Below are 20745 nucleotides of genomic sequence, written 5' to 3'. Positions count from 1 at the left end.
ATTTCCCTCAGCCAGGAGAGGCTGGGATTAAGTCAGGAACAGCACTCATTGGCAGGAAAATCTCTGGATTCCATAGCCCACACCAGCGATGTAGTTCCCCACACGTACAGCAAACAGTGGATTTTATTCTTAAATTTGGAACCATGGAATTGAGGAAAATTGTGATTTAAAATGTTTCGATCAAACTTTCCGTTGTGCTATGAATGGTGTTTAAGTTTTTCACAATGAACAATAAATTTTCCTGCAGCAACCTCTGATGTCTCCAGGAAGAAGACGGGGCCCCACAACAACAATTCCACCTGATTCTTATGATACCATTCAGCTGATAGCACCCAACCCAAGATCAGCTTGGGGTTACAAACTGCTCGAGATAGGTCTTTGATGGGGCTGAAGACGGATAGTCATAGCTACTTTCCTCTCATGACTTAGCTAAGATAAGACTTAGTCTCCTCAGGCTAGAACAGCTATTGAAATAATCTGCTATTTGCAGATTAGAGTGGACATTTAGTGTGTGTTTTTTGCTTGATGTTGTTCAGTTGGTTGTAGTCCTATTCTTGTGTATGTTTTTGCCTTTTCTTTTTCCTGGATAATACTTGATATTTGTTCTTATTGCATATAGTTTTGTTTTAGGTTTAGAGCTTTCTTGTTTAGACAAGGGGGAGGTGTTGTGGGAATTCATTCAGCCAATAGCTTCTCGGATACCAGTCCACAGGGCATGGTCTGAGGGACTATAAGCACAGACAGGAAGAATGCTCAGTCCTTTTTTCCCCTATTGCTTGGTTGGTGGTCAGAGTTCGGTTTGCAGCTCCCAGCACCCACAGAGCAGAAGACCGCAGGGCTCTCTTGTTGTGATGTTCACCAATAAGCACTTGTTATCTTTTATTACAGGATCTCGTGGACTTCCTTAATTATACTATACATAGAACGGAGGAAAATTGTGATTTAAGTGTAGAAAAATGTGCTTCAAAATGTTTTGATGGTGCCTTAATGGGAAAAATTGATTTAAAATTCTACAACTTGCTATTGAATTGCATACAATCAGTTGATAATGTTTTGAACCTTCAAGACCAAATTGATTAAAATGCAGATGACAGAACATGGTTAAAACAAAGATGACAGAAACAGAAGTAACCTTTCAGCTAGCGAGGAAGCTTCGTTCTCTTTGGTTAACTCCAGCATCTTAAGTAGTTGGTTATACTCTCGTTCCTTCACTTCCAGTAGGGCTCGCTTGCCCTCCACTTCCTTCATGACGTCATCCTTCTCTTCCACCAGAGCGTTGACTTTGCTCTCAAGCTTCTTTAAAGACCCATTTAGCTCTTTGACTTCGTATTCCAAGACAATATTTTTCTTTTCCATTTCTCTGTAGGAAATGGACACACACAGACAGAAGTAAGAGTTCGTGCTATCTCTGCCCATTATTATCAGGCAAAACTACGCTCGTCATCACTCACTGATCTCAGGAACATGTGACGGTCTATGGGAGAGGGACTTGGGAGGTGTGGTGCTAACTTTCTTCATCAGCTTGAATCACTTGGGAAGAGAGTCCCGATGAGGAACTGTCTACACTGAACCAACCTGTGGCAATGGTTCTCAACCTTCTTGATTCTGCAACCCTTTACTACAGTTCCTCATGGTGTGGTGAACCCCAACCATAAAATTATTTCATTCATGCTTCATAACTGTGATTTTGCTGTTATTAATCATCATGTAAATACCTAATATATAGGATTTCTGACCCGCAGGCATGTCTGTGGGAGGTTGTCTTTATTAAGTACATTGGCACAGGAAGACACAGTCCACTGTGGGTGGCACCATTCCTTAGGCAGGCGGCCCCAGACTGTGTAAGAGGGAAGAAATGGAGCTGAGTTCAGACAAGTTAGTGGGTATACATGCTTTCGTGTTTTCTCTACTCTTGACTCTGGATGTGCTGTGATTCGCTGCTGGAAATTCCTGCCACATGCTGAGGGACCATAACCTGGAGTTGTAGGCTGACATAAACTGCTTTCTTCCCTGAATTGTTCTCTGTCAGAGTCTTTTATCACATAAACAAAATGAAACCAGGACAGGGGATAACTTCCCAGAATGCCCCTGAGGGGCAGGCATTTGCTCATTCTATTTTCTCCTCATGCCCCAATCTCTGCCACCTGTACTGTCTCCTCTCATCCTGACCAGCATCCTGGACCAGGTCTGACTATCCTAACTCTGCTTCTGGTAACCTTGGGTTATAGAATCATACTGCTTCATTTTCCGGTACTCTTTTAGGATTGATTACTAGAGTAATCCTATTATTTCTCTAGAATACTTTTATATGCACTAGCCTGTCCCACCAGCCAGCTCCCAAATAATGGCACGAGACTTATCTTAATTATGAAAGCTTGATCTTTATCTTAGGCTTCTCTCAACTAGCTCGTATAACTGAAATCAACCCGTTTATATTAATCTATGTTGAATGTTGTGGCATGTTTGTACACTGTGTGAAGATATATTATTTTATTGGCTCCATAAAGAGCTGAACTGCCAATGGTTAGGCAGGAGACATAGGTGGGACTTCCGGCTGAGAGAAGAAGGAAGCCCAAAGCACTAGGCAGGCACAGTGTGACATGAAGGGAGGGGCACAGGCAGAGTGAAAGGAAGGTGAAGAGCCCCAAGGCAAACCTAAGTTAATATCAATGGGTTAATTTGAGTCATAAGAACTAGTGGGACAAGCCTAAGCTAAGGCCAAGCTTCCATAACTAATAATATGTCTGTGTCATTATATGGAGCAGGCAGCTGACAACAGAGCTTGCCACACCAACCTTTCGTTTTCTTTTTGATCACTGAAATCCCGAGAATTTCTCAATGGTCTTCACATCTGAATCTATTCTGAGTGCCTGAGGGTGAGCAGGTGCACAGTGGGTGAGGAGCCCCCGTCTTTCGGGTGCTGACTGCCTGAGCACCCTTCGGGACTATGACAGCCTGAGTTCAAAGTTAACCTCCAGCCCTGAAGAAGTCGCTGAAAGCCCCCATAGAAATACGATTTATAAGTTGGAGCAGAAATAGTGATTATCATTGGCTGTATTACTTCCTTTTAAAATTCCCAATACACAGAGCCTAGGTGGCACCAGGGTCAGACAGTTCCAAGATTGTAATTCCCAAAAATTATAACACGCACACACGTCATTTGGAAGAGGGTTGCTTAGAAGGGAGGGATTCAGAACAAAAGTATTAAGCCGTACATTTTTTTGCGGGTCATTTTTTCTATCTCCTTTGAAATTTGTACAGGAATGGTTTGATGTTGGACCACGTCATCCTAGGAAAGAAACAGAATCGTGTTAAGTTATGTAGTCAATTAGGCGAGCAAATTAAATGAGAGGGAAATTAAAACTCTTTAAAATGGCAGAACTCTTACCATTTACCCGGTGTATTTTATTTCTCCCAATATTCACACTGCCCTTATAAGGTCATTACACTTGTCGCTATCTCAAAAAGAGGTTGACGGAGTGAGGTAAGAGTCCCCTTTCCTGCTGTGCCCTGATAAGAGTCCCCTTCCCCTGTGGTGGGAGAGGAGGCGAGAAGGATGGTGGAGGCTGTCACCATTGCTCATGCAATGAGATAGTACCCAAGCTCCTCGAGAGAACAGCCTCTGTGGTTCAGTTCAAGACCCAGGGTTCTCTCTGAGGCCAGGCTGAGACCAGAGCTGTACAGGTCAGTGGGTAGGAACTTCCTTCTGTCCCTTCAAGGTTATTGTGTTTCCACCTCAAAGGTCCCACCTAGATTGAGATTAGAGAGTTCTGCTCTCTCAAGGACTTGTTTGGTCCTAGCAACAAAATGTTTAAGAATTGTAGTCTGCGACCTTCAACTGCTCAGTGCCTTGTGTTGTGTTAATGCCTGTGTGTTTTGTTTGTTTGTTTATTTTTTTAATCTTACTCCTACCGGTATTTTAAGCAAATGGAAATTCAACGTGAGGGATTTCAGTATTCACTGGAACTCCTTCCTGGTACTATCCTTTGCTTTCCCTTTCATTATTTTCACTCATGTCTTCGTACCCTTTGCTCACTTTTCTAATCCCATGCCCCTACCCCGGTAAGTGGTATTTTTGCTGACGCTGGTCTCTGACGTGTGCCCACATGGGCATGGTGTTTCTAATCCCATGCCCCTACCCTGGTAAGTGGTATTTTTGTTGAAGCTGGTCTCCGACATGTGCCCACATGGGCATGGTGTTTCTAATCCCATGCCCCTACCCTGGTAAGTGGTATTTTTGTTGAAGCTGGTCTCCAGCGTGCCCACACGATGTTTGAATACCCACGGACTGCCCACAGCGTACCTTCAGGCCAACCTGACACTCCAGCACCTCCTCCAGCTCCTTCTGCTCCTTCGTTAGCTGCTTCTGCTTGGACGCCAGGTCTTCCCGGAGGATTTTGATTTCCAGTCTCTTCTGAATTACTTCCTTGCGCAGTTCTTCGGTGCTTTCCTTTAGTATTCTCATCTTCTTCTCCATTTCCTTCAAAAGTCATGAGAATGGCCAGTGAGATAGTCCAGGGGATGCTTGTCTACTTCAAAGGTGAAAATTATTCCACTCACCATATTGTTTGTACAGGCTTGGAGACGCGTAAGTGAGTCCCCAACAGGGGGTTACTTACTATGTCTGGCGCCTGTAGTGACCAAGCATGGGGCTGTTTTGAAGTGATTTTTAACCGAGTGGTTCATGTTTTAAACGTGTTCTTTCCTATGTTGATTTTTATTTCATACTAAAAAGCACTATGAAAATGTACATTCTGTTTTCCTGTAGCATTGGGGTTTGACGAAATCCAATGCAAATTATCTTGTAGTTAACTTGAGTTATACACAGCGACCAGACATGAGGAGGCTCACATTTCCACACAGTTGCATGCACATTTATTACTATTACGTCTGTACAATTCCTTCCTCAGTGTCCCCCATCAGGCTTAGGGGAGGCTGTGCTTCCTGTGCCTTATTACTGTACGCAGAAAGATTATCTGCTGAGGATGGCCAAGCACATAGATTTATTAGCCTGTGCTGAGTTTTCTTTGAGAGTCCCTTCTACTGCTGGAAGAAAGCAAAGTAAGTCAGCAAAAATTCATGCTGTCTCTCTTCTCTTTCCCTCTTTCCCTCTTTTTCTCTCTCGTGTGTGTACGTGACTGTGTATGTGAATGTGTGTGTGTGAGTGTGTTTGACTGTGTGTGAATGAATGTGTGTGTGTAAATGTGTGTATATGACTGTGTGAATGAGTGTGTGTGTGTAAATGTGTGTATGACTTGTGTGACTGTGTGAATGAGTGTGTGTGTGTAAATGTGTGTATATGACTGTGTGACTGTGTGTGAATGAGTGTATGTGTGTGAGTGTGTATGACTATGTGTGTGAATGAGTGTGTGTGTAAATGTGTGTACGACTTGTGACATGGTTTGCTATGCAGTGATAGGTAAGCAATTGTGGGGTTTGAATGAGAATGGCCCCATAGGCTCATGTGTTTGAATGCCTGATCCCTAGTTGGTGGAATGGTTTGGGAAGGATTAGGAGGTGTGGTCTTATTGTAGGAGGTGTGTCGCTGGGGTGGGCTTTGAGCTTTCAAAAGCTCACACCATTCTGTTAACTCTCTCTCTCTCCCCCCCCCCCATCCTCACACACACTCAGCCTTGTGTTTCTCAATCCACGTGAGCCCTCAGCTACTGCTCCAGCACACGCCTGCCCGCCCGCCACCATGCTCCCCACCATGATGGCCAGACTGCTTCCCCCGGTGTAACTGTGAGCTCCGAATTAGATGCCTTCTTCCATCCACTGCCTGGTCACGGTGTGACAGTGCTACATTTTCCTTATGACCAAACTCGGAGATGCTCAGAGAGCTCAAGCCTCACACACACAGGGGAGCTGCTTTTAAGTGACAACCACAGAAGCTCCCTCCCTGCTGTAGACAAAGCAGATGCCCTCTGACGACACGGCCTGAAGCAGCCGTCAACACAGAAGGCTTGCCACCTGCCTCGTGAGTGTGTAGATCTTCCTTTCTGCATCTGGAGGGATTGTGGATTTTTGGTGCTTCAAATGTTTCAGGGAGTGTTGTTATTTTAAAGGGATGTTTGGATCCAGCTGCATTTAATAAATTCTAATACTTACGCCTGGCTTAGGTATCTTCTCAAATTCCTTTAGTATGAGACTCTTTTCTTCGGTTAGGCTGCCAAAAGAAAATATCATATTTGACAAAAAGCACAAAAGTGTAAGGGCCTTCTGCACCAGCACCTTCCTATTCTCTCTTAGCCCTGTTCCCAGTCTCTGCACACCTTCCTATTCTCTCTCTCAGCCCTGTCCCCAGGCTCAGCTACTCGTGTCCCAGTGTCCCCTCTTGACGGTGGCTCTGGTTCTCACTGGCCCACGTGGGTACTTCCTCCTGTTCAACATTGCAGCAGCCTTGTGTGCTCGCACCTAATATAGCAACTCTCTGGGCACGTTAAATTATAACTGTCCTAGGGCACAGACCTCCCTGAGGACTGAGACTCCTTCCAGGGAAGCTCAGGGTCTTTTTCTCTGTATACTAAATTACTGCCAGGTCTTCCTGAAGAATCTGCCTTGTCTGCCTCCAGCCTGGCCCCAATAGTCGACCCTCTACTTTCAGTGCGAAGATTTTTAGCAACATAAAGACTCTCCCATTGCTTTGCTGCTCACCAGCACCCCATCAACCTGGACCAACCTGAAACTCTGTGTCATAGCCTCTCCAGTCTCACTGAGGGCCACTTTCCACTCTGGCCCACTTGGCCTTCTCGCTGTTCCAGACTCAGGGTCTCTGGGTCATCCTACTTAAATGGTGCCAACATTTCCCGCCAGTCTGCTTTACTTTTTCCATATAGCGCTGCTCGCTGCCTGGCGTTTTGTTGTGCATTCGTCCACGCTAACAGAGACTGCTCTGTTCACACCGCACTACCATTGTGGGCACATAGTTGGCGCTCTACTAGTAGCGGGAATACAGTGGGTGAACCAAGTTGGTTTAATTCCTATTTTCATGACTTGAAATACATAGTTTATATACTAACCGAGGATAAAGAGATAAAGAAATAAAGCTACCCTTAGAGTGACCCGTGCCTCACTTTATGTACACCCGAATTAGAAATTTTCCACAGGAATCATGAATGGAAGAGTTTGCAGATGTTCACAGGTGGGAAAAGGGGGTCGTTCCAAGAACTCCCGAATTTTACATGACATTTTCATTCCTCAGGATGGTATTGATGAAGAGCACCACAGAAAGAGTCATACAACACTGGAATAGAAGGAACTTAGCAGAGATCCTAGGAACATGGACACTCAGGAAGGAAAGAAGGAGGGAAGGAGGGAGGGAAGGAAAGGAGGAAGGAAGGAAGAAAGGAAGGGAGAGAGGGAGGGAGGGAGGGAGGGAGGGAAGGAAAGGAGGAAGGAAGGAAGAAAGGAAGGGAGAGAGGAAGGGAGGGAGGGAAGGAAGGAGGGAAGGAGGGAGGGAAGGAGGGAGGGAGGGAGGGAAGGAGGGAGGGAAGGAGAGAGGGAGGGAGGGAAGGAGGGAAGGAGGGAGGGAAGGAGGGAGGGAAGGAGGGAGAGAGGGAGGGAGGGAAGGAGGGAGGGAAGGGAGAGAGGGAGGGAGGGAGGGAAGGAGGGAGGGAAGGAGGGAGGGAAGGAGAGAGGGAAGGAGGGAGAGAGGGAGGGAGGGAGGGAAGGAGGGAGGGAGGGAGGGAAGGAGGGAGGGAAGGAGGGAGGGAAGGAGGGAGGGAAGGAGAGAAGGAGGGAAGGAGGGAAGGAGAGAGGGAAGGAGGGAGGGAAGGAGGGAGGGAAGGAGGGAGAGAGGGAGGGAAGGAGGGAAGGAGAGAGGGAGGGAAGGAGGGAGGGAAGGAGGGAGGGAAGGAGGGAGGGAAGGAGGGAAGGAGGGAGGGAAGGAGGGAGGGAAGGAGGGAGGGAAGGAGGGAGGGAAGGAGGGAGGGAAGGAAAGGAGGAGAAAGGCTGTGATTAAAGGCATCCACCACCCCCCTGCTGAACTTAAAGTTTATTTAAAACTTATAAATTGCATCCTTTCAGGACTGTCACTCAGAAAGCTGAGGGACTGTACAGACAGCCATTGTAGACGTCTACATGGGACTTTCTTCCTTGAGAACTCAGCGTTCAGTAGGCCTGCCTGTCTACACTGTGGTCTCATAGTCACGGTCACGGTGATTCAGCCGAGTTCAGACCCCGCCTGTAGGCACTGGGACAAACACACTGGAATCTGTCATCACCTCTCCCCTTCCTGGATGCATGGGAAGACTGCATTTTATAGCTTCCCTTGCAATTGGACTGGGGACAATGGGAAGTGAGCAGAAGGAAGTGCCACTTGTCACCACAGCCACACTGAATGGAAGCCAGTTGGCGAACACACAGGATGGAGGCCGTGTGACTTCTGTGGAACTATGTCAACCAGAAACACACTTCTTACTCCCTCTCTCTCCTTCAATAAGTTTATTTATTTATTTTACACTCAACATTCTCTCTGTGCCTCCCCTGCCACCCACGTCCATGCTATCTTCATTTCTGTGTAGAAAGGTTAGGTCTCCCATGGATATCAAGAAAGCATGGCATATCAAGTTGCAGAAAGACTAAGCACCTCCTCGTGTATTAAGGCTGGATAAGGTGACCCAATATGAGGAGTAGGGTCCCAAAAGACAGCAAAAGAGCTGAAGACAGCCCTGTCCCCACTGTTAGGAGTCCCACAAGAGGATCAAGCCACACAACTGTCACGTATATGTAGAGTGCCTAGGTCAGTCCCATGCAGGCTCCCTGGTTGTCGGTTCAGCCTCTGTGAGCTCCTAGGAGCCCAGCTTAGTTGCTCCCGTGAATTTTCTTCTGGTGTTCTTGACCCCTCTGTCTCCTACAGTCCTTCTCCCCCTTCTGCAGGATTCCCTGAACTCATCCTAAAGTTTGGCTGTGGATCTGCCTCTGTTTCCAGACAAAGCCTCTCTGGTGACAATAGGGCTGAGCACCAATCTGGTCCCAGGAGATGGCCACTTCAGGCTACGTATCTGTTGTTGCTAGGAGTCTTAGCTGGGTTTTGATCTTAGAATTCTGACAGGTGTAAGATGGAATCTCAGAATCATTTTGATTTGTAGTTCCTTGATGGCTAAGGATGTTATTGGCCATCTCCTTAAGTATTTCTTGGTGGTTTCAGATTCTTCTGTTGAGAATTTTCTGTTTAGATCTGTACCCCATTTTTTAAATTGGATTATTTTGTTAGTTGATATCTAGTTTCTTGAGTTCTTTATATATTTTGGAAATCAGCCCTCTGTCGGATGTGGGTTGGTGAAGATCTTTTCCCATTCTATAGGCTGCTGTTTTGTCCTTTGACTTACAGGAACTTTTCGGTTTCATGAGGTCCCAGTTAATAATTATTGATCTTAGTGCCTGTGCTATTGGTGTTCTGTTCAGGAAGTTTTCTCCCGTGTCAATGCATTAAAGATTATTTCCCACTTTCTCTTCTATCAGATTCAGTGTTTGGATTTATGTTGAGGTCTTTGATCCAGTTAGACTTGAGTTTTTTGCAGGATAATGGATATGGATCTATTTGCATTCTTCTACATGCCAATACCCAGTTAAACTAGCGCTATTTCTTGAAGATACTTTCTTTTTTCCATTGTATAATTTTGGCTTCTTTGTCAGAAGTCAGGTGTTCATAGGTGTGTGGATTTACATCTGGGTCTTCAATTCGATTCCATTGATCCACCTGTCTGTTTTATGCCGGTGCCATGTGGTTTTTTATTACTGTAGCTCAGTAGTAGAGTTTAACATCAGGAATGGTGATTCCTCCAGAAGTTCTTTTATTGTACAGGATTGTTTTAGCTATCCTGGGCTTTTGTTTTTCTATAGGAAGCTGAATGTTGTTCTTTTAAGGTCTGTAAAGAATTGTATTGGATTTTAATAAGAATTACATTGTATTTGTAGATTGCTTTTGGTAAGACGGCCATTTTTACTATGGTAATCCTATTGATAAATAAACATTGGAGATCTTTCCATCTTCTGAGATCTCCATTTTTTTTAAAGAATTGTTCTCTTTTACTTGCTTGGTTAGAGTTATACCAAGACGTTTTATATTATTTGAGGTTATTGTAAAGGGTGTTGATTCTTAGCTGGTTTATTGTTTGAATATAAGAGTGCTACTGTTTTTTTTTAGTTCATTTTGTATCCAGCCACTTGTCCAAAGGTATTTATTGGCTGTAGGAGTTCCCTGGTAGAGTTTTTGGGGTTGCTTATGTATACCATCATATAATCTGCAAATAGTGATACTTTGACTTCTTCCTTTCCAATTTGTATCCCCTTGATTTCCTTTAGTTGTCTTATTGCTCTATCTAGGACTGCAAGCACTACATTGAGTAGGTACGGAGGGAGTGGACAACATTGTCTTGTTCCTGATTTTAGTGGAATTGCTTTGGGTTTCTCTCCATTTATTTTGATGTTGGCAATCAGCTTGCTGTATATTGCTTTTAGTGGTGTTTAAGTGTGTCCTTTGTATCCCTGATCTCTCCAAGATTTTTTATCATGAGGGAGTATTGGATTTTGTCAAAGGCATTTCTAGAATCTAATGAGATGATCTTATGTTTTTTTTTTCTTTCAGTTAGTTTATATGGTGGATTACATTGACATATTTTTATGTGTTGAACTATCCCTGAATCTCTGGGATGAAGCTTACTTGGTCATGGTGGATGATTTTTCTGATGTGTTCTTGGATCCGGTTTGCCAGTATTTTATTGAATATTGTTGCATCAATGTTCATGAGTGAAATTGGTCTGTAATTTTCTTTCTTTGTTGAGTCTTCATGTGGTTTGGATATCAGGGTGATTGTGGCCTCATAGAAAGAATTTGGAAATATGCCCTATGTGTCTATTTTGTGGAATAATTTGAGAAGTGTTGGCATTAACTCTTTTTTTAAAAGTCTGGTAGAATTCTGTGATAAAACCGTCTGGCCCTGGGCTTTTTTTGGTTGGGAGACTTTTGAGGACTGTTTCTATTTTCTTAGGGGTTATTAACATATTTAAATTGTTTATCTCATCTTGATTTAACTCTGGTAAGTGGTATCTATTAAGAAATGTGTCCATTTCTTTTAGATTTCCCAATTCTGTGGTTTTGAAGTATAACCTAATGATTCTCTGGATTTCCTTGGAGTCTGTTGTCAAGCTCCCCTTTTGGTTTCTGATTTTATTGATTTGGATATTCTTTCTTTTTCTTTTAGTTAGTTTGGATAAAGGTTAGTTCATTTAGTTTAAGGTGTAATTAGTTTAAATTTATCTATCTTGTCAATTTTCTCAAGGAATCAACTCTGTTTCGTTGACTCTTTGTATTACTCTTTGGTTCTATTTTATTGATTTCAGCCCTCAGTTTGAGCATTTTCTACCATCTACTCCTCTTAAGTGTGTCTGCTTCTTTTTGTTTTAGAGCTTTCAGATGTGCTGTGAAGTCACTCGTGTGAGGTTTCTCCGAATTCCTCATACAGATATTTAGTGTTATGAACTTTCCTCTTAGCACCGCTTTCCTTGTGTCCCATTAGGGTGAGCTGTGTGTTCATTTCCATTAATTCATGGAAGTCTTTGACTCAGTAGAAAGTTGTTCAGTTTCCATGAGTTTGTAGACTTTGTTGTTGTTGAAATCCAGTTTTAATCAATCTTTTTGTATTTGTTGAGATTTGCTTTGTGAGCAAGTATGTGGTCAATTTTGGAGAAGGTTCCATGCGGTGCTGAGAAGTAGGTATATTCCTTTGTGTTTGGATGAAATGTTCCATAAATATCTGTTAGGTACATTTGAGCCATAATGTCTGTCAGTTTCATTATTTTTCTGTTTAGTTTCTGTCTGGATGGTCTCTCCATTGATGAGAGTGGGGTATAAAGTCTCCCACTATTACTGTGTGCAGTTCTATGTGTGATTTAAGCTTTAGTGATATTTCTTTTACAAATGTGGGTACCCTTACATTTGGGGGCATAGATGTACAGAATCGAGACATCATCTTGGTAGATTTTTTTTCCTTTGATGAATATGAAATGCCCTTCCATATCCCTTTGATTAGTCTTGGTTGGAAGTCTATTTTCTTAGATATTAGGATAACTACACCAGCCTGCTTCTTAGGTCCATTTGATCGGAAGATCTTTTTCCAACTCTTTACTCTGAAGTAATGTCTTTAATGTTGAGGTGTATTTCTTGTATGATAGATCCTGATTTTGTATACATTCCATTACCCCATGTCTGTGAATTGAGTCCATTGATATTGAGGCCACTGATTGTTAATTCCTATTATTTTATTGGTAGTGGTAATAGTGTGTGTGTGTGTGTGTGTGTGTGTGTTTCCCTTGTGTGTCTCTCTGTGTGTTTTTCTGTTTCTCTTCTTTGGGTTTTGCTGATATGAGATTAACTACTATCTATGTTTTCGTGGGTGTAGTTAACTTCCTGGGGTTGGATTTTCATTTTAGTTTTCTTCTATAGGTTTGTGGACAGATATTAAGCTTGACTTTGTCATAAAATATCTTGTTTTCTCCATCTATGGTTATTGATAGTTTTATTGGGTATAGTAATCTGGGCTGGCACCCTTGGTCTCATGGAGTCTGCAAGATATTAGCTCAGGCCCTTCTGGATTTTAGGATCTCCATTGAGATGTCAGGTGTGATTCTAATAGTCTACTTTTACATGTTACTTGGCCTTTTTTTTTCTTGCCACTTTTAATATTCTTTGTTCTGTAGGTTTAGTGTTTTGATTATTATGTGGTGAGGGGATTTTCTTTTCTGATCCAATCTATTTGGGATTCTGTAAGCTTCTTGTACCCTTATTAGCTGTATCGGCATAAATGAATGCAGACAGATTGTAATAATATATACAGCTTTAATGGGGAAATAGACTTACAGAACCACAGGTTCCCGCGGAGAACAGGAAAGCAGAAGGGGCGGTTGGGAGCACGCCCGCAATCTTTATAAGTAAAAAATATCCTGGGGGACCCCGACCTCTGCTAGCAAGGTGATTGGCTGGGTCTCTCCTACAATTAGCCATATTGTTTTTAGGGAAATTTTTCTTCTATTTTTTTTAAAGTATTCTTTGTGGTTTTGAGCAGGGTTTCTTCTCCTTCTATTTCTATTATTCTTATGTTTGGTCTTTTCATAGTGTTCCAGATTCCCTGGAATTTTTAGATTCAACATTTTCTTTGACTGGTGAATCTATTCCCTCTACTGTGGCTTCAAAGCTTGAGATTCTTTCTTCCCTCTCTTGTATTCTGTAGGTGATGTTTGCATCTGTAGTTCCTGTTCACTTACCCAGATTTTCCATTTCAGAATTCCCTCCGTTTGTGTTTTCTTTATTGCTTCAATTTCCATTTTCAGGTCTTAAAGCATTTCCTTCATCTGTTTGCTTGTTTTGTCTTGACTTTTTAGGGATTTGTTGATTTCTTCTAATTTTTTGTGCTTTTCTTAATTTCTTTAAGGGATTTTCCCCATACCCTCTTTAAGGACCTCTATCATCTTCATAAATTCATTTTTTAAGGTTGTTTTCTTGTGCTCCAGCTGTGCTGGATTGTTCAGATCTTGCTATCGTAGGCTCTCTGGGCTCTGGTGATGTCATGTTGCCCTTTCTGTTACTGTCTTCTTACACTGGCTTTCGAGCACCTGGATGTGGGATGGCTATAGGTCTAGGTGTCGATCCTATCTTTGTCTTCACTGGATGGGTGTTTTGTTCTTTGGCTTCTCTTTCCTCTTTGCTCTTCTGGCCTCTGGTAAAGCTGAAGTCATTTTCTGAAGTTGTAGACCAGGATATGGAGTCCTGGGGTAGGGGTGCAGTTTGGGATTGTTGGACAAGCTTAAAGGGTATAGTTGAAAGTGTGTTGCCTAGAGTTTCTAGGGCCACTCTGGCCTCTGGCAAAGCTGCCAGGCCTGTGGGTCCTAGTGTGGAGCCCAGGGGTGCAGTTTCCTATTTTAAAGATAGGATCTCCCTATAAAGCCGGCTGTCCTGGAATGTGCTACACAGGCCAGGCTGGCCTTGAACACACAGAGATCTACCTGCCTCTATAGTTTTGTGCCAGCACGCCGAGGGAGAAACACGTTTCCATGTTACTCCACAGACAGTAAGACTTGTTTGCTGTCTCTGCATGGCCTCACGGGAGCCTAACTTTTTTATTCCCCTTTCTGGTTCCACATTCGCAGTGATAAACAATGACCTCCAGCTCAGTCTCTCCAGCCTGGAACTTACTTGAAATGCCAAATTTTCACTTTTCAATTCCTTGTTCGCCAGAGCCAGACTTTTCCAATTAAAGTTCATTTATTCCCCCTCTGAAGCTTCACAGCTCCTGCCCCTTCTCAGTTCCAAGTGGGAGTAACTCGATTCCTCTCTGCTCTGTGTCTCTTCCACAGCGTTTGGCTTCTAACTTTCAGAAGTTTCACTGTGGTGGATTTGAAATGAATTTTTCAGGCTTATTCTGTTGGGGTTCACTGAGTTTATTAAGTATGTCTTATGTCTTTTACCAAATTCTGGAAGATTTCAGATACCATTGCTTCAGAGACGTTTTCCTTGCCACGTTAGAGTTTTGCTGTTGTCCCATGGAATTCTAAGACCTTGTTCATTTTTATCTTTTTTGTTTTCCAGACAGAGTATTTTCTATTTATCCTTTAGTCGGTGACTCTTCTAACTTTCAATCTGTGGTTACTGTATCTTTGTTCTAGAATCCACACATGGAACACCTTAGAGAGATTCTACTTGGCTGTATCTAAGGATATATATTTCGGGGATTGCTTTTTTAGTGAAGAACTGACTTAGCTAGAAACACTGATCTAATGATGGTCTTCGTCTGTTGTGGCTTTTGAGGCTTCTGTTTTTCCATTGGTCTCAGTGTTTGGAGCTGTTTGCTGGTGTGTGCATGTAAAAGCTCCTGGAAGGCCTATCACATAATTCTAGAACCTCTACCATGCGGTGCTGATGTCTGTTGTCTCTTCTCAGGCAAGCTGGTGTTTGTCAGGTTCTTTCTATGTGAAACCCTTGAATTGTTATGTGTTGGGGTTCCTGGTATTACTCAGGCCCAGGAAAACTGTTGGTATTTTGACTTTAATAGACACACTTCAGTTCAGATCAGAAGAGCCAGCAAACCTGTTGGCAGGTAGAGTTTGAAGATTAGTTTAATCTCCAGCACCTTTGTTTTGCTGCTTGAAGCTTTCCTGTTGGGACCGTAGCTCATTCTCAAAGAGTTTGGCAAGCTGAGTGGGATCAGGCCACAAATGTGCAGCCTGAGTCAGGAGGTTCATAAGACACTTGATGGGTTTACACTTACAGGATTTCGCTGAATCCTTGTCAGTACCTTCTCCCTATTAATCTTCAGAGTGATCTTGTATAGTTGGCGTGGACGGGAAAAGCACCCGTGAAGCTCACTTAAAAATCGAGACAGGACTGCACAATGCATCCCTTCCCCCAGACTTGTTCATCACCTTGCTATAGTCCTATGATTGTAGCTCTGTCCCCACGGTATATCGCATCTGGTCAGCTAGAAAACACAGCCATATTTAAAGCACCTAGAATTGGCTATGGCCAAAGAATGCTTGGATGACCAAGCTTGCTGTTTAAAACAACTTTAATTAATAAATTAGGAATTCTAATTGATAAATAATATAGAATATAAGACAAGATGGATAACACAAGCAGAGAAGTGGGAAGTCTAGGAAAAAAGTAAAAGAAAATTCTAGGACCAAGAACACTGTGACAGAAACAAAAGAAATGCCTGTCATGAGAGACTGGCAGAGTGGATATAGCTGAATAGAAACCCCTGAGTTTGAAGGTATCTCAATAGAAACCCCCAAGAGTCAAAAGCGCAGAGAAAAAGGATGGAAAAAGCCTAAATGCAGAATATCAAAAGACCTTGGGGCAACTAAAGAAGAGATAGCAAAAAGAAAAGAAAGGAAAAAGCAAGTGGTCCAAGCAATGATGACTGAGAACTATTTTATATTAATGTCGGAAGCCAAATTATAGACCCAGGAAGCGTGGAGAATCCACCAGGTAACATGAATGCCCTCCAAAACTACCAGACATAAATTACAGAAAAATTAAAGGTAAGAGGGAAATAAGATTGTATAAAATTAGAGAAGAGCATGTGGGATCTGTAGTGAACAGCATCCAATCCCTTTACAAACCATGCACACGGGCATGGCCAGGGCCACGCTGTGCCTCCTGGGCAGTTCTGAACACCGTCAATCTGACAACAGTTTAATTGTCACAAAGGTCAGCTCAGCCATATCAACAGTCACCTTAATGACAAACACAGACCGTAAGAGAGGATAAAAAGTAGGTCCTGCTATAGGTTGTCTATAAGAAACTTACTTTATATATTCATTTTAATTATGTATATGTACATGTGTCTGGGTGTGCGCACACACATGTGTGCCTGTGTGCCCATGAAAGCAAGGAGAGGGTGTCAGAGCCCTAGAGCTGAAGTCACAGGCAGTTGTGAGCCACCCAACGTGGGTACTGGGAACTCAGCTTGGGTCCTCTGCAAGGACTTAACCAGAAAGTGCTCTTCGGCCACAGAAACCCATTCTACAGACCTATAAAATAAAATGAAATGGTGGATAGACCACACCAAAGCTAGTAAAAAGCAGTGGCCACTGTACAAGTGTGAGCATCTTTAACTGAAACTCCAGCCTCTGCAGTTATCCAAAGTCAGAAACTCCCTGAGAGCTGGGAAGACACCCAACAGTTTCCAACTTGAGATTTTGGATTCAAAGAGATAATGCCCAATTACAGCTGAAGACCAGACCTTCCTCTCCTCAAAACTGACAGACAAAAGCCGGGAGTCAGCAAGGACCTCGCTGAACTCCAACAGGACATAACTGACCCGTCTAGAGATTTACAAGTAAGGCAATAAAGACATTAGCGAGCACAGGTGGCAAACGGGAACAAGGAGGTGCTTGTCCTGTCGGTAAGAATGACGCAGAAAACGGGAGTGCCTGTATTTCAGTGTAAGCGTCGGGGTGAGATGACAAGGTACGAAAGCTTGGTTTTGGAAATTGCTCCAATTAGGGTTAGCCCAAGCACTCTAAATTAGACAACACTAATTGCCTAATTTAGACAATACAGGTTTGATACAGCCACCTGCTCGCTTCCTTCTCTCCACAACCATATTTTGAGATCTTTTATTTTTCTGCATTTAATGATCAAGTTTCTTTGCCTCAAGATTTTCCAACTTTGCACAGCACGAACTTTAAAACACAGAAGGCTTAACTATCTGCTGAGGTTTGGGGGTGATGGAGAGTGATGGCCACTGGTCCTGCTGCATCCAGCAGATCCTACCAGTAGATGAAGGAGGCACACATCTGTGCCTCAGGGTTTATTTCTAGGAGATTTCGTTTGCAATGATATAGATTAGTGATAGTTTCGCAAGGCATGTCACACTGAACCTAATATAAATCAGTTGTTCTGAGTACAGATTCAAGCTGAATTTTTCGGTTTTCTGTATGGATGGCTTGGCTCCTAGAGTTTCCTCTCCCTACGTTGCTACTACACCTTGGGCGTGCGGCCACCAGGGGGCGGTCACTTGCTGCGGGCTGTTGCTAATAAAGGGAACAATGGTGATGTAATATAAGGTAAAGGCTTGTGGTCTTTTTAGATAAATTTAAAATAGCATTTTCTTTGAACAAACACATAGTTATTTTTTTCTAGGACTGTTAAAACTAATTGTACTTACAATATGGAATTCCCCCATTAAGAACCATGGACTTTTATTTTGTTTAAAAGATATAGGCTTCTATTCTCAGAGATCACCTTAATGTTTCATACCATGGATGGTTGCTTCATTGTTCCAAACAACCTTAGTAAAATTATATAACTTTGTGGCATGACTTGGTTTATTTTTATCTAAATTACTGTGTTTTCCTAGTTGCTAAACAGATCCCACAACTAATAAGTAATTATTTTCCAGATTATCTATTGGAAGTAGATAACACAATAAAATAACTCTGACTATTATTTTTCACACACTGGGCCCACCATGTGCAGGAATCTTTACACACATTTCTACCCCCACGGTCTTGCTATGACGGTGTTCTACGTGTTGAACAAATGGAGGATTGGAGATAAAAACTCTTTCCCAGGTCCGGTCACGGCTATAACAGTCGCTGGGACGCCAGAGCCTTTTGGTGCCGGGCACCTCTGGAACACAATCTGCCGAAAGACTACCATTTTTCAAAAACTCAGGTGATTTCCTTTTTTCCACATTTATAAATAATGTCACGGTGTTGAAAAAATTATATTTCGTCTGTTTTTCTCCTTTTAAATGTTCGTTTTTGCATGGCGTTAGTAGGACAACACATTTTTGGTAGGGTAATGAATGCCATGTTTTATGGTATGTAGTAACTCAGTCTTTTACACTCACATCCAAATCTCAGTCTGCTCTTTCTCTAGGCTCCCACTGAAGGAGGCTTCAGCAGCAAAGCTCTGCAGGACCAATGTTCATTCTGCATCAACATACTCCTAGCAGAAACCCTGCCATAGGCAGTGAGTTAGGGGCTGATGTGGGTTCCCCTGTGTGCTGTGATGTGTTCTATTGCCACTGGTTCATAGAGAGGCCGCGTCAATCTATGGCAGGGCAGAATATAGCCAGGCTGGAAGAGAGATATAGAGAGAGTAGGTGGAGACAAGGAGATGCCATGCAGCTGCAACAGTCTAAGCTGGTGGCCAAACAGTGTTGTAATTAATATAGTTTCTGTGTGATTATCTGGGTCTGAGCAGTCGGGAAATGAGTGAGCAGCCTCCGTGTACAAGGGGCATCACCCGCTGAGGAAGGGTAGGCACGAGCTGACGGGAGCTATGAGAAGGCAGGTTTCTGACCTGGTTCCACAGCCTTCTCACTGTGTAGACTTTCCAAAGCCGCAGTGGGTGATGAGGAAGGCCAGGCCTTGGGGTGTTCACACATAGATGGTTTGATCTTGAGGGAGTCCTTGGGTCAGTCTAGTACGCAGCTAGGGCTAAGACTAACTGTAAGACCAAATGCTTTTGCGGTTTTGGATGGTATAAGGTGCTTTTATTTTTATTTTTTCCCACCATAATATTTTTATTATTTGGGAATTTCCTCCAACGTACTTTGCTCACACTCACTTCCCAGTCCTCTCGGGTTCACCTGCCGCCTTGTGCTCTCCCCCAAGGCATAAAAAGGGAAAAGAAAAGAAAAGAAACACCAAGTGTGAGCTGTGTCGCCCCACGAACTCACTGGAGCACACTCATGCTCCCAGCAGCCAGTCCCTTAAAGAAACCGAGGTCGCCTGCCCACCTCCAACAGAAGCCATCAACTGTGAAGTGCTGAACTTCAGCGTTTTCGTCACAACTTTTAGGGACTCTCTTCAATAGCTTAATGCCTAGACGCTTTTTTTTCCCTTTTGGATGGGAAGAGGGAGAGGTTGGCACAGACACCTTCAATTCTTCCCTTTTCAGTTATGAGTCTGCAATCATGGATACAAACAAAGCTTCCCTGCCCATAACCATAGGTGGCAGCAGGGATCACAGTCACATGGCTTCAGGCAGAAGGCGGCGGACTTAGCTCACCCCAGGTCTCTATAAAGCCTTTACAAAGCCTCCCATTGGCAGTTCAATGGACTCTTCTTTCCTGGGCCTCTGCTACACACGAGTTCTGCTCTGCCCCTCTAAATTCCCACCTGTGATCTATGAATTTAATCCTCGGATTGGGAGAGAAGACCCCACGGGCTGCCGACTCACTGAAGTCCATGTGGCTGTGAACCCTGGTCCCCTGACTTCTGAGCTGAGCCCAGCTGAGACCCCAGAGGCTCAAGCACTCTGGAAGACACTCCCCCATTCCTGTATCACATTCCTATTGATGGGTTTGTTCCTGAGCTTCTACTTTGATGTCTTTACTGGACCAAGAACAGAAAATGTGTAAAAAGCCTACGTGGGCAGCAACAGGGATTAGAAGAACCAGTCCTGGAGAGCAGACAAAGACATCGCTGCATGTGCCCAGCTCGTGTTACCGCTCCCGGTGTCCATACCATGACTAACCATGGCCTTGCTTCCTCGGCTGACCAAGGCCTGTCAGAACACATCAGTTGGCCCAAGAGACACAGTGTACTTGCTGCCCAAATTTTTATTAATTGGTGGAAAACAGGGAAACCACGAAAGGCAAGCAGTGAAGAAAATACTGAAAAGCCTTTATCAGAGAAAGCTTTCTGAAAAATAATAACAAACTTGGTTACAAAATAAGTTCCCTACGTATGTATGGAACTACTTCATTATTTAATCTATATTTACCTCAGTTACTCAAATACGTCCCACATTTTCTTCCTAAAGTGTATATTTATCAAGAGATCATCAGTGATTACAAGCCCTAAACTGAAACTATAACACAGATTTAGTTTTAATTAATCAAATAATTTTATCAACCATAGCATCTATTAAAATCAAACCTGCTGTGAAACAGCAGTTGCTGGGCACGGCGGCACGGCTTTAGTTTAATTCAGTCTCCTGGGAGGCAGAGGCAGGGCCAGGTCTGGGGGGGGGGGGAGGTCAGCTAGGGCAGTAGCAACGGCAAACAGGAGACCAGCCACGTTAAAAGTGACTTGGTGCTGCTCTTCCCAGGCAGCGGTGATTCAGAAGTTCCTGAAGGCGCTGGGGTGCAGGGTGTTGGCAGTTTGGGCTTCTATTTAGGCACTGGATACAATGAGAGATTACTGTGCAGTACTGACAAATATCGTCTGTATACTTGGATGAATAGCTTTCTCTCATTGACTTTGTTTATTTTTATCTGTGGATGGAAATGCC

General features: G+C 43.4%; 1 protein-coding gene across 1 annotated transcript in view; it reads right to left on the bottom strand.

Annotated features, from left to right (window-relative positions):
• LOC121458607 (coiled-coil domain-containing protein 146-like) overlaps positions 1–20745 on the bottom strand; it is a 102127-nt gene that overhangs the window by 23649 nt on the left and 57733 nt on the right. The window contains exons 4-7 of the mRNA XM_041667923.1: positions 6109–6166; positions 4304–4480; positions 3216–3289; positions 1133–1360 (exon numbers count right to left, since the gene is read on the bottom strand). Of these exons, the coding sequence (XP_041523857.1) occupies positions 1133–1360; positions 3216–3289; positions 4304–4480; positions 6109–6166 (537 nt within the window). The remainder of the gene's footprint in view (positions 1–1132; positions 1361–3215; positions 3290–4303; positions 4481–6108; positions 6167–20745) is intronic.

Source organism: Microtus oregoni, unplaced genomic scaffold, assembly GCF_018167655.1.
Source record: "Microtus oregoni isolate MIOR12 unplaced genomic scaffold, Mior012 000018F_ref0000195, whole genome shotgun sequence".
Taxonomy (NCBI): domain Eukaryota; kingdom Metazoa; phylum Chordata; class Mammalia; order Rodentia; family Cricetidae; genus Microtus; species Microtus oregoni.
Note: the sequence above shows the minus strand (reverse complement) of the source record. Positions and strands in the feature narration are given on the sequence as shown.